This window comes from Nelumbo lutea, chromosome 1 (genome assembly GCF_056320005.1).
Source record: "Nelumbo lutea isolate HS-2025 chromosome 1, American lotus-T2T, whole genome shotgun sequence".
Classification (NCBI taxonomy): Eukaryota; Viridiplantae; Streptophyta; class Magnoliopsida; order Proteales; family Nelumbonaceae; genus Nelumbo; species Nelumbo lutea.
In genome coordinates, this window is record NC_142684.1 from 129,110,024 (window position 1) to 129,124,421 (window position 14,398).

General features: G+C 36.9%; 1 protein-coding gene across 9 annotated transcripts in view; it reads right to left on the bottom strand.

Moving 5' to 3' along the window:
• Positions 1 to 14,398, bottom strand: part of LOC148877512 (serine/threonine-protein kinase EDR1-like) — a 164,759-nt gene that overhangs the window by 59,542 nt on the left and 90,819 nt on the right. For 6 of the 9 annotated variants that reach the window (XM_088942079.1, XM_088942073.1, XM_088942072.1 and 3 more), the window contains 2 exons: positions 13,498 to 13,593; positions 9,142 to 9,228 (listed from right to left, as the gene is read on the bottom strand). In XM_088942079.1, coding sequence (XP_088798205.1) covers positions 9,142 to 9,228; positions 13,498 to 13,593 — 183 coding nt within the window. The remainder of the gene's footprint in view (positions 1 to 9,141; positions 9,229 to 13,497; positions 13,594 to 14,398) is intronic. The other 3 variants (XM_088942077.1, XM_088942076.1, XM_088942078.1) reach the window with 1 other exon arrangement.

Consider the following 14,398-nt stretch of genomic DNA (forward strand, 5'->3'; position numbering starts at 1 on the left):
TAGTTTAAATTAAAATAATACTTTATAAAAATTTTAAGATACTTATGATGTAAAATCTTATAAATTTTAAGTACTAAAATTCTTATTCTATTATTAATATTTTTTGTATAAATTTACTGACATTAAAAAACATTTTTTGATACTAACTTAGATTTAGATTATTTATAAAATACCTATTTTGAATATTATTCTTTTTGCTTTTTAGTTTGGTATATGGATTATAAACATAAGTTATTAGTTCATAAATACAAAATTTAATAAAAACTATTATATTTGATTTATTATCACAAAAAAGTAAAGCGGCTCAGCGGTTTAGAAGAGCGTTTAAGATTTGAGAGGTTAAAGTGCGTAGGGTTTGAATCACACTATCAGTGTTTTTTAATTGAAAGCGCTAGGTGCAGTATAGCAATGTGTATCTCCCCGATACAATGCGATATGCGCTGATACAGCCCTGTATCTATTCGATACGCACGACTCAAGGGATACACCCTTCTTTATAGCGTATCCTATATCCATATCATTCGATACCGATACGATACGCCTCGTATCAAGGGTATCATATTGATATTTTAATCCTTGGTTACTAGAGTTTATAAATTGACTCAGATGAATCATATATAAACAAGTTGTCATCAATGATTGAGCTGCATGTTTGGGAGTTTAATCAATTTGGGGAAATCAGGGAATCAACTTTGGAGTTGATGAGCTAAGGTAAATCTGTGAGAGAGATCCCATAAAATGAAATTCTTTAATTTCCTTTTTTGTGATATTTACTATTTAATCAACAATATTTGACAGTGCATTCTTAACTGGGGAACCATGCCTAAAAAATCTTTAAGTATACATTTAGCATCAGAGTGTTTCATGACTGTTCCATTTCTGTTGATGTGTCATGCGCACCATATCAGCAAAAAAATGGAATCAACAAAAAAACTGTATTTGGCATGGGTGTTTCTCAAAAAAACGTTTCTGTAATAATCAGTGTTTTAAAAGGCATGGGAGGCGTACGCCTAGAGGCGCGCCTCCAAGCAAGGCGCTCCCAAAACGCCTTAAGGCATATGCTAGAGGCGCTGACACCTTTGAGGCATACGCCTCTTGCGCTTTTTTCATGAGGCGTGATAGAGGCGTACGCCTCATGCACATCTGATATAAAAAGACAAAAAAAGAGAAAAAAAGAAAACAAAGTTAAGGAAAGGGAAGGGAAAGAAAAAGAAAGAGAAGAAAAAAAGAGAAAAGGAAAGGGAAGGGAAGAACCCCCCCCCACTTTCAACTAATTTTATGCATCTTTATTCTTCTTAATATAAAGGATTTTTATTAAAAATAAAGAAAAAATGACATCCCCCCCTTCCCCTTCATCCTCCTCCTAACCCTCCTCCTCTTAAGGAGGCATAAGCTTCCTTGTGTTCGAGAGGCTTATGCCCCTTGCGTTTTGAACTACGCCTCACGTCTCTAGGTAGTGGAATGCCTCGCGTCACACCTCCACGTTTTAAAACATTAGTGATAATTGCCCTTGGAATTTGGGAAAGGAGGGGTTTCTTGAAATGTCAAATTGATGTTTCTTGAATCGCCTGGGTGATCCTAATGACATGCCATATTGAAATTTGAAAAAGCTGACTACTTTTTGAGATGTCACACATTTGTCATTACAAATATATTATAATATTAAGCCAAATTACTTTAAATGCCCAATCAGGCTTGCATTTGTTTTTTTTTTTTTTTGTGTTTCTCAAAAAAAAGTAAAGAAAAAAAAAGTGAAGAGATTCACTGTGAAATGCTCCGGTGCCAAAACCACGAAATTACTATCCTGAACTGTTGATCTTCAAAACTAGCACACCATTACCCTTACACTAAGGCAATGTTTGGGAGTGCTTATTGAATAAGTGCTTAAAAACAAGTGCTTATTCAAATAAGCACTTATTTGCATTTGGCACCCAACTTTTTCAAGTGCATATTTTTTAAAATAAGCACTTATTTTATATTGGGCGTTTGGTAGTCCTTTTCTCTAATAAGCACTTAAATAAGCATTTGAGAATTGCGTCCTTCATTTTCTTTCAAATTTTCAAAATATACCCTGTGAAAGAACTTTTAAGAAAGTACTTTTATGAAAGATTTTTTACAAAAGCACTTTTATAAAAATAATTTTACGAAAGCACTTTTATGAAAGCACTTTTAGAAAAGCACTTTTCATAAAAGTACTTTTGTAAAAATGCTTTCATAAAAGTACTTTTATAAAAGTGCTTTCATAAAAGTACTTTTATAAAATGCAGCTAGGGATAATTTTATAAGTGGTATTTTAAAATTCAAATAGGGATAATTTTGGAAGAAAAAATTGAATAAGTTCTTATTGTATAAGCACTTAAAAAGGCTGGAAATTTGGGCTTAAAAAATAAGCCCTTATTTTTAAAATAAGCACTTATTTCGGGCTTATTTCCCAAATACCAATAAGAGCTTAATGGCCCAAATAAGCACTTGCAAACATGGCCTAAATACATCATGATCTTCCCTCCCATTCTCTCTTCTTTTGACACACGAAGACAACACACATGGCCTAAATACATGGCCCAAATAAGCACTCCCAAACATGGTCTAAATACATCATGATCAATTCAGGTTAACCAAACTGATCAGTTCGGTATTTTTGAAAAACTGAAGGTACCGGTTTGGTTTCAATTAACCAATATGAAAAATTGGTGGTTAACCAAACCAACCGATAGTCCTAGATTAGCCGATTGCATGAGGAGATAAAGGGTTGATCGATCTACTTTAGATTGCCCAGCTCTTGGAATTTTTTGGTGTGATCTAGTCATCAGGAGGGTGATCTATTTTTTGGCATCAAAATCAGGAATAACTGGAATGCGGGGAAGAGTCCTAGTCAAATTGGACTATCCGATTTTGATCTGATATTGGGCGCTTAGGTATTGTTGGACTTCTCTAGGTATTCTATAGGGGGGTGGTTAGGTTTCTGGAATTTTCTGGGCCTTTTGGAGTGGCCAATTCACTTTTCTCTTCGGTGGGAGACAGTGGGAGGAGAGAGATTTCTCTCCGGATAGAGTTTTCTTCTTCCAAAAAGGCATGTTACCTTTGTGTGTGAGATCGATTTGATCTTGGAGGCTCTCTACCTAATTATTTTCTGCTTTTGAACTGTTTGAAGTAAAATGGAGAATTGGAGTACCGGGCAGAAGTCCACTGATAACATGGGTTTGGGTGTTGGAGGTAGTAGTGATATTTTTGGGTTTGGAATTATTACTACAGTGAAGTTTGATGGTAGAAATTATCCAGAATGGGCATAATCAGCTAAGATGGCCATTGGTGCTTGTGGGAAATTGAGGAGCATCACTAGGGAGAAGAAACCTAATACAGATCCCTCCTGGTTGGTATAAGAGAATTACATAGTGATGGCCTAGCTGTGTAACTCTATGTTACCTCACATTGGTAAAAATTTTTTGTGGGCTAATACTGCAAAGGAGATTTGGGATGGAGTGACTGAAACCTATTCCCATAAACAAAATGTAGCTAGAGCCTATCAATTAAGGAATCAGGTGATTAGTACAAAACAGGGAGATCGACAACTTAGGAACTGTGGTTTGGAAGAATATGAAGGATGCATCAACCTATCAGGGGTTGGTAAAAAGGAATAAGGTTTTGAGTGAACCCTGAATTTGACATTGTCAGGCAACTGTTGATCTCAAGCTTATGCCTTTATCTCTTGGGAAGAGAGCAGGAGAAATGACATGTTGAGACAACCTGGGATTGATCATTCAGCTATGGTTAGTATAGTTAAATCTAAGCCAAATGGAGACAAGAAGAGTAGTGAGGCTAGGAAAAAGGACAAAAAGGATTTGGTGTGTGACTATTGCAAGAAGACTAAGCATACCAAAGACACCTGTTGGAATCTTTACCCTCATCTCGTACCAGCTCGTATCAAGAACAAGAAGGGAAATGCAAATGTGGCACTTACAGAAGACCCTTCAGGACCCCTCTCCTAGGCTGATCTGGAGTCCATTACAACAGCAATAGTGAGGACTGAATTTAAAAGGATTTAGCCAGTTCTAGTTCTTCAGATGGCCAGAACAGGAGCATCTGAGCACATGACTAATATAATTACCCTCTTTAGTTCTTACCAATTGTACTCTGGTAGAGATAGATTCTCTACAGTAGATGGTTCCCATATTCCACACTAATCTTCTTTCAGTAAGCTCTCTAATAAAAAAATTGAACTGTTCAGCGACCTTTCTTCCTGATAATTGTGTTTTCCAAGATCTGGAATAAAAGAGGATGACTGGGAGTGGTCGTGAGGTGAATGGAACCTATCTTTTGGATGTGATTCCGAGACATTAGGGACATCATGTTAGTAGCAGCAGTAGTAGTGGATCAAAGTCAGTGAGTCAAACTATGCTCTGGCATAATCGTTTAGGTCATATTTCTTTCATTTCATTGAGGTTTTTGTTTCCAAAGTTGTTTGAAATGTGAAAGCTATCAATTGGAAAAGCATTGTAGACATCCTTTTAAACCAAGTAATAAAAGAAGTTCCTTTGCTTTTGATATTGTTCATACTAATGTATGGGGTCCGTACCACATTTCTTCCATGGGTGGTTACCGTTATTTTATCTTGTTTGTGGATGATCATACACGGTATTCTTGGATATATCTGATGAATCATGTGATGAAGTACCCATTTTGATGCGACGGTTCTACCAGATGGTTCTCACACAATTTAGAGTGAGGACTAAAGTCTTCAGATCAGATAATGCTAGAGAATACTTTGAGAATGACTTGTCTTCATACTTTTTGGAGCATGGTGTGATTCATCAGAGTAGTTGTACATACACATCGCAACAAAATGGGGTAGGAAAGAGGAAGAATAGACATATTGTGGTGATGGTAAGGAGCCATATGGTGTGTGCCTCAGTTCCTATTTGTTTTTTTTTGGGGGGGATGCAGTTCTCATTGTCGTGTATTTGATTAACCATGTTCCTTCACGCACTTTGGGGTTTAAGGTACTGTTCACTTTGCTTTTTCCAGATGGGGAGATATTTCATATACCTTTGAGAGTCTTTGGGGGTGTCTCCTTTGATCACATTCTTGGTCCTCACAGTGTTTTAAAAGCACAAGGCGAGGCACGCATCTTTTTTAGAAAGGTGCAAAGCTACAAAAAAAATAAAAGCTAAAAAATAAAAAAGAGTCAAAAAATTCAAAAAATGCCAAAAAATTTTAAAAAATGCAAAAAATATTAAACATAATGTTAATAAAAAATATAAATATAAATTTTAAAATAAATCATAAATGTTTTAAAAAACCAATTATCTAAAATTAGAATACATAAAAAATAACATGTAAAGTGTATTCAAATGAAAATTTAAAAATAAAAGCAAACATATAAAGCATTTTCAAGCATGTAAAACCCACAATCTCTTTTTTTCCTTAATCGCATCGCTTCAAGTAGCTAATGTGATGTAAAACATATTGCATTCTTAATTCTATGAGTTGCCTTTGTACCACGCCCCTCGAGGCAAGCTCGAACAAGTCTATGCTAGGGTTTGAAATTCTTATTTCTCACATGAAAAATAAGAATTTCAAACCCTAACATTAGGGGTGTTCATGGGTCGGGTTGGGTTGGTTTATTGGGGTTTTCCCAACCGACCCGACCTGATCAGGTTACCTGAGGTGGAAACCGAATTGAATTGGGTTGGGTCGGTTTGGGTCGGTTTCGGTTTTGCTCCTGTACAAAAGGACACCTAATTGAATTCTAATTGTAATTGCCTAATGGGTTGCCTATTTGGTGTAAAAGATTATAGAAAGTTAGAAACTAGGATAGATTGCCTATTCTAATTGTAAATGCCTAATGGGCCTTCTAGTTCTAGTAGAAGACTAGTTATAGTTAAGTAGGAATCTACTCAAACTAGGAACTAGCGAACTAGTAGAAGACTAGTTCGGTTCGGGTCGGGTTGGTTTCGGTTTTCACACAAGAAAACCGAAACCGACTGGATATATCGGTTTATATATTTGCCCAACCCGAAACCGACCGGTACTGATGAAAACCCAGCCGACTCGGGTTGGGTCGGTCCGGGTCAGTCGGTTGGTCGGGTTGGGCATTCTTATGAACCCTACCTAACATAGATTTGTTCGAGCTTGCCTCGAGAGACGTGGTTAGGGGTACGGGGGCGGAGCCCCTGGCCTAGCCGTTAGACTCAAAAAAAGGCAAAAAGCACAAAATTTTAGAAAGGTGCATGCCTGGGTTGAGGCGCAAGGCGCACTAGGTGTGTGCCTTTTGAAAGGGGTGCGCCTAGGACCTGGGCAAGGTGCATACCCCAAAGTGTGCCTTGCCTGTGCACCTAGGTGCGCCTCAAGCGCACCTTTTAAATCACTGATTCTCATCGCAAGAAACTGGATCCTAAGGCCATGAAATGTGTTTTCCTTAGATATACTCAAAACCAAAAGGGGTATTGTTGTTATGATCCAATGTCAGGGAGCAAGTTTGTCACTATGGATGTTACCTTTTTTGAGTTTTTCTTGGATGGTTCTCCTCAGGGGGAGTGTTTTGGGGAGGAGAACTCACAACCTATACCTCTTTCGGTGTCATTTATTCCTTCATCTGATCCACCTATTCCACCATCAGTAGCTACAGTTCCACTGCTTAATCCACTACAGCCAGCTTCACAGGTCTATCAGCGCCACCGGAAGAGGGTTGACTCCACACATGCTCAGATAAAAGAACCTGCACCACTCTCCATCAATCCATTTGAGATACTAGGTTCGGCCGATGTAGTTCTAGGTATTTCCCTTGAGCCTGAGCCTGTTATTTCCCCTAATAGTGATGTTTTCTGTACCTAACACTATTGTGGCAGCTGATCCCACTGATCTTGATCTCCCCATTTCAAATCCTAGGTTCGGCTAGTACAGCCCATTGCATTTCACACCATCTCTCCTATAGTGCCTTATCATCCTCCTACAGTGCTTTCCTTTCTTCCTTGGATTATGTGTCTATACCTAGGAATGTTAGTGAAGCTTTCTCCAAACCTGAGTGGAAGCTAGCTATTCAAGAAGAAATGGAAGCCTTGGTTAAGAATCAAACATGGGAAATAGTTGATCTTACTACAGACAAAGACACAGCCAGATGCAGATGGGTGTTCACTGTGAAGTACAGGGCCAATGGCAGCATAAAGAGGTACAAGGCAAGGTTGGTTCCAAAAGGGTATACACAGGCCTATGGTATTGATTACTTGGAGACTTGCACTATTTGCTAAGATGAGCTCAGTTTGGATTCCCTTGTCCCTAGCAGCTACGTATTCATGGCCTCTATTCCAGCTTGATGTTACAAATGCTTTCCTTAATGGTGATCTGCAAGAGGTATATATTGACATTCCAATTGGTTTTGATGAGAATGTTGGTAAGGGAAAAGTTTGCAGGCGGAAAAAATTACTATATGGTTTGAAATAGTCACCTAAGACATGGTTTGATAGGTTCAGAGGTGCACTTATCCGTTTTGGGTACACATAGACTCAATCCGACCATACTCTCTTTGTAAGGGAAAAGAGAGAGACACTCTTGTCAATATTGATTGTATATGTAGATGATATAGTTGTTACAAGAAATGATCTGAAGGAGATTGATGCACTCAAGAAGTCACTACAACAAGAGTTTGAGATCAAAGATCTAGGTGAACTGAAATACTTTCTGGGGATTGAGGTTGCAAGATCCAAGTATGGGATTTTCATCTCTCCGAGGAAGTATGTGTTGGATTTACTACAAGAGACTAGGAAGCTAGGAACTAAACCAACTGATACTCCTATTGACCCAAATCATAGAATTATTGCTTTGGATGGTAAGTCGATTAAGGATGTGGGAAGATATCAGAGGATGGTAGGCCGGCTACTATATTTATGTATGACACGTCTAGACATCTCCTATGTTGTTAGTGTTGTGAGAGTATATGCATGCTCCTCGGGTTCAGCACTAGGAATCCATTGAGAGGATAGTTGCATACCTAAAGAAGCATCCTAGCAGAGGGATTCTTTTCTTAGACCATGAAAATTTAAAGCTAGAATCCTACACAGATGCAGATTGGGCAGGTTGCTTAGATGATAGGAAATCTACATTAGGGGTATGAACCTTTATGGGAGGAAACTTGGTCTTATGGAAGAGTAAAAAATAGTCAGTTGTGGCTAAATCAAGTGCAGAGGCTGAATATAGATCTATCGCTCATGGTGTTTCAGAACTACTTTAGGTGAGATCTCTACTGAGTGAGATTGGAATAAAAGCTAAGGAGCCCATGATGTTATATTGTGACAACCAAGCTTAATCAATATTGCCCACAATCCAATTCAGCATGACAGGGCTAAACACATTGAGGTTGAAAGGCAATTCATAAGAGAAAGGGTGACAACTAGAAAAGTCTGCTTGCCTTATGTCTCCTCTGAGCTACAATTAGTCGATGTCTTCACCAAAGGTGTTGCAAAGAACAAGCTTGAATACAACCTACACAAGTTGGGAATGTGTGACATTTACTCCCAACTCGAGGGGGTGTGTTGAGGTTTTAGACAAATTGTGTAGTCTATAGTGGTAGTTTTTTATTATTTACCATTTAGGTTGGAAGTGGAAACCACAACACCCTTTTCGGGTCCTTTTTGAGCAGTTATTTTAATTGCTCTCTTTTTTCTATTAAATCTCTTCTCTTCCTTTTCTCCTTTCATTTCTTCTTCTACAAGAAATATTCTTTTCTTTTACAGATTTTTTATATTACCTATATTTTATAAATGAATATATATGCATTATATATACAAATATACATATTTACAGTATATTATTTATTATTTATAACATAATATTTTATATGTATTTCTAGTTTTTTACTTATATATTTATATACTTTTTATAATATATTTTATAAAAAAAAAAACAAAAACCGACGAATCAAATTGGTCAACCAATTAACCAATTGGCTTCAGTTCGGTTTCAGTTACCGGTTTACTAGAAACCAATACTACCAGTTTGGTTTGGAAATTAGGCCTATGGTTCAGTTAACCGAACTGTGAGCACCCCTAGTTGTACATCTACTTGCAACAGATGAAAGTATAAAGCTAAAAAGTGCATCTTCATTTAGGCAAGCACTAACTCTTGGTAATTGGTAAAGCAAGACTCAACCTTACGATGTCATCACCAATCTCTGGAGTAATGCTAATGCTTCGTCGCCTCATTCTACGAGCTTGCAATGTCGATGCATCATCTGACCTGTAATGACATTTTCAAATTTTCATCAATTGAAAGCTGCATTTCAACATGTAATGTCTTAAAACATTGTAGATTTAAATGAATGAATGTAGACTAGCATGTAAAAGGAAACAAAGAGACTGCTCAAAACAAGATTAAATAATTCTTTACAAAATGTTGGCAATATCAGTAGGGGTGCAAGTCAGACAACCAATTAAAGAATTTACATTGCAGTGGACCCAGTCACCCAGGTCCTTGGGCCGGGCCCGCTCAAATTTTAACAAAGGTTCAACCTAAGCCTGCCCAAGTTGCACCCCTATATGTCAGTGTTAAATCATACCCTGAATCCTTGTAAAATGGCTCCAACTCTTCTATCTCAAATTCAAAGAGGTTAGTGACATGAAACAGCTTATTTTAAGCCTTTGGCAAAAGAATAAGCTCAATAGGCTTATTTTTAAGCCTTTACATTAGCTTATTTTAAGACAAAAACAGCTTATCACACATTTGGCAAAAGAATAAGCTCAATAGGCTTTTTATCATATTGGTGAGAAGAAGTTGTTTTTCTGGAAAAAGCTTAAGGAATTAAAAACTCCAAGGGTTTAATGGGAATGCAACAGTAAAAAGACATGCTTCATTGAAACTTAAATAAAATAAAATAATTATCCATAGTACCTCTTAAAATCTGTTACAAAATATTTCAAACATAGTTGTCAATAGGCGACTAGGCACTTTTTACTGCTCGCCTCACCTAAACGCTTATCAATTTTATATCAAACATTACACTATATTACAATATTTTTATATTTTGATCTCATAATATTAGCATAGGCCATGCTACACCGTAACATTTTTTTTATTACTTCATAAATCAATATGCATTTCTTAGTATTTTATATTAGGGTTTGAATGACACGGAATTCATTACCAAAAAAAGCAATAAACTTAAGTTCAGTGAAGTTCAAAGACTTTGGAGATTTTTGAAGTGCTAAAGAACTGAAGTTCAAAGACTTCAAAGGCTTAAAAGAGTGAAGACTAAAAGCAACAAGTAACATAGTCGAACACAGGTATGTTTGACTTCTTCCTTCCTTTTCCTCCTCGATCAGCACCTTCTTTTTGTGGGATAAGAAATAACTCAAATTTCTGATTCTTTTCCCTTCGTTTTTTGGAACAAAAACGGGGGTTCCACTCCTTATAATTTCTGTTCTTCATTTGATTTTTTTTCTCTGTTTTTTGAAATGGTCATCATTTTCAAATTTTTTCTTGCATTTTTTTTTAAACAATAACAGGGGCTTCACCCCTTCTCCATATTGTTTATCGTTTTTTCTCTCCCTCTTTTCTGAGACAAAAAACAGGGGTTCGGGGTTCGCCCTTTCTTCTCCTTATTTGTTGATTTTTTTCTTCTTTTTCTATGAAAAAAACAGAGAATTCCTTCTTTTACTAGGCAGTGGTTATTTCTAAGACACTATCCTTGAAACAGTATGAAGTAAATGGTTATTTCTGAGATATTACAGAAGAAAAGGTTTATTTTTGAGACACAGGCCTGGAAATACTATGAAAAATACGTTTAGTTTTGAGACACTAGGCAACACATAGGCGACTAAGCGCTCCCTTGTCGCCTAGGATCACCTTGGCGCCTTGAAAACTATGATTTCAAAATGCTATTTGTCCTCTCATTAAGCAATTTAAAAGCAGAATCAAGGTCAATTTAATCAAAATGATCCTACTTCCCAACAATATGCAGTTCTTTTTATAGAGTTCTAGTTTCTCGGAGAACCATTCAATTACCACATCCAAAGAACCCAGAGATCTATGACTGAGATATCGTGGAACTCCTAAATATATAAATGGTCTTAAACATCCACCAAAATGCTTCCATTCCCATGGAAATTGAAACTAAAAATACCTGGTCAAAGTTTAAGGAAAACTTCCACGACTTCTGATCAAATTGTGTTGGGTTTTAGTTAGATTCAAAATGCATGATTACAGACAAAATATGAAAGCATGCAAACTAAAATTTGTTAAAACATGGATTACCAAATATATGCAATACCATATCATCATTATATATATATATATATATAGTATTTTAAGTAATTCTTGAGTTAAGACATTTAAACAAAGGTATAAATGTGTATTGATATCTATCCCAACTTTTTTTGTAGGCTATTTACTACCTACTTCCATTCACTATTTACATAATGCATTAGTTCTATGCACCCCAATTTGATTGATCCCTATGAACACCCTGCCTAGATAGGAAATCAGCTAGATTGTTTTCTTATCTGTGAGTCCAATACCAGTCCAAAACCATTCCCTAGATATCTGTTTGATTTCCCTTAAAGTGTGCCTTTGTAGCCAAGTCACAATACAGTTGTACTTCGGCCACCTCACCACATTTTTTGAATCCGCTTCAACCAATATATTCTACAAATTTAGACTCTCTTTTTATTCAAATTGCGTCACCTTCTCCTACAGGTCCTTGATATAGACAACAATAACTCCTGTTTTATATCTAAAGCATCCTCCAATTCACAATGGTTCCGGGTTACCAATGCAGCATTGTCAAAGTTCAGCTTGACCTAATTCCAATCTTGATGGACCCACACCATTGTGATCCTTGTTCTTGAGGTTGAAGAATTTGCAACAACACTCCATCCTCTAAGAATATCATCCTTATGGAATGAGTCAAAGATCTCTAGAAACAACCCAAGTATGGCACGACCTTGACAGCAGCCTCCTTTGTTCTACTTTTCCGTTGAAATATCCTTGCATTTTTCTTCCCCCCCCCCCCGAATCCCAAGTATGGCAGTCTACTACATCACCGCACGATTTTACCTATCCGTGTTCCAGGATTAAAAAAGAGGGTTTCAAAAATACTTCCCACGTCACCTGGTACTGTCCACCTACAACTAAAAACATCGCAAAATAACTCCTAACATGCAAGGCTGCAGGAAATTAGTAGATGAAATTTAGATTTAGACAGCCCATTTGCATCACAAAGAAAACATGTGTGGTGCAGCAGCAATTAGGTCTTGTAAAGATTCACAAGAATTTATTTTCAGGTAATAAACTTCCGAACAAAAAGCTCTAATTTTAAGAGGGGTAGGGCCCAACCAAATGAATTTGACCAGTAAAGCCTGCAAAGGAGAAGAGTTGCAAACTAAAAAAAATGATGCAGATAGCTAACCCCATGTAGTTGGGATAAGGAATGGTGATGAGATGGCACAAATACAGAAATCAGCAAAAGATTCATCAAAAGAAGCATTGTCCAAGATTGAAGATCTAATTCAGTCCAATAATATCAGAAAATAAATCTCAGATTATAAGAAGAAAAGTTAGAGAATAAGAAGAGAAACAGTAGAGAAGAAAAGAAAGAATATGAAGAAGAAAGGAGGAGAAGATGGTTCAATCACTTCCCCCCTTACTCTAATCTTTTATTAATCTTAACTTAATATGAACAATTACAATATTGCCCTTAAAGGGGCAGCCAGCTCATAAACATACTTAAAAGAGTAAATACAAAAGGTTAACAGGCAATGATGCACTAGGGCCCATTAACATAACCAGTAAAAGATAAAAAAATAACACAATAATGCACTAGGGCCCATTTGGCCCAGTCTCTCTACAATCGACAAGAGATAAAGAACACAAACACACCCTGAATCCCTTAAACCTCTCTAAACACCAAGATTCCATAAAAAAAATCAAGTTCGAAGGGGAAATGAAAGAGGAGATGGGATTTGTTTTTAGAAGTGAAATGGAATATAAGTCAGGAAACCGATCTTTCAAGAGACCATCTCCCTGAAATGAAATATTAGTCGGGAAACTTAATCTACCCATTTCTAACTTCCAGTCATTTTCTGAAGGCCTTATCATAAATGCTGAATATTTTGTGGTGTTTTTCTAGTATCTATAATTTTACAATGTTTCTTTGAGCTTGCATAAACTTCCATGAATTAATTCCACTTCCACATGGACCAAAGTTTACACTAAAACCAAAGTTTAAAACCTTGATATATGACAGGCCAGTCTGCCATATAAGAGCCTAAGAGTAGCACCCCAGCATAACCCTCTATTACACATTCACACCTAAGAAATTGATATCTCCAATTAGCATGCAGATATATCAGAGCCTAAGAGTAGTATCCCAGCCTAAAGATGCTACTTTTGTTTCTAAATTAGCACCACAAAAGAAAGTTCTAGTGGAATAAACCAAGAATTATGTGAACACAATACATAATCATATATACTTCATAGAGTAAACTTTAAGAAAACTTTTTGGGGCAGAACCTTGATGCAGCCATATCATCAGTATATCCCCTAAATGATTGTCTATCACCACTAAGCATGGACTTTCCACGTCCTCGAAATAAAGGATGTTCTGGACTGCAAAAACAATAACTAGTTAAGAACTAAAGAAGTACACAGATTAAACAATTATGTTTTATGACTAAAACCAAGCCAGTGCATAGATTAACTTTATTGTGCACAATATTTTTTGAGAGTAAAGGATTGTGAGATGTCCTTTGCTTCAGTGTTGTTCAGTTAGCTTGAAGGTGTCTCCCTTGATTCTCCCTCCCTATATTGTAGAACTTGAAGGGCCAATTCCTTGGGCTTTTACTCATGTGCTTCCTTCTTTCACATCATTTTACCTTCTCCTCCCCCCTCCCCAATGGCCCTCCAAGTTCAAACTTTTGATGATAAGTAGGACATTACCCAATATTAGTCCTAGCTATCCAGGGTTTTGGGAGGGGTGAACTGGGATAAGGTCCTAACCTTTGGCCTTTTTTTTTGCACAAAATGGCCAATCCAGGCTCAAACCGGCATTCTAACACATGACAGCCCGAGGTTTACCACTGCACCAAGTAATGGCCCCTTTGTTAATGCTATTTGGAGGTTCTATTTCAATCTCTTTGGATGTGAATGGGCAGCTCCCCTGGACTAGGGAAGCCTTCTTTCAGCTTCTTTAATCAATTCCACCCCCCCCCAAGATGAGAGGTCATGTTCTATGGAAGTGCTCAAGGGCCATCTTATGTTCTATTTGAGAAGAAAGGAACTACACAACTTTAAATGATAAATCACTCACAGTAAGAAAGTCTAACTACATTATAATTTAAAGACTACATGTGAAGATATACCTTGATGTACACTATTAGAGTAGTCCTTGTTATACAGTATCATATTCTTATTA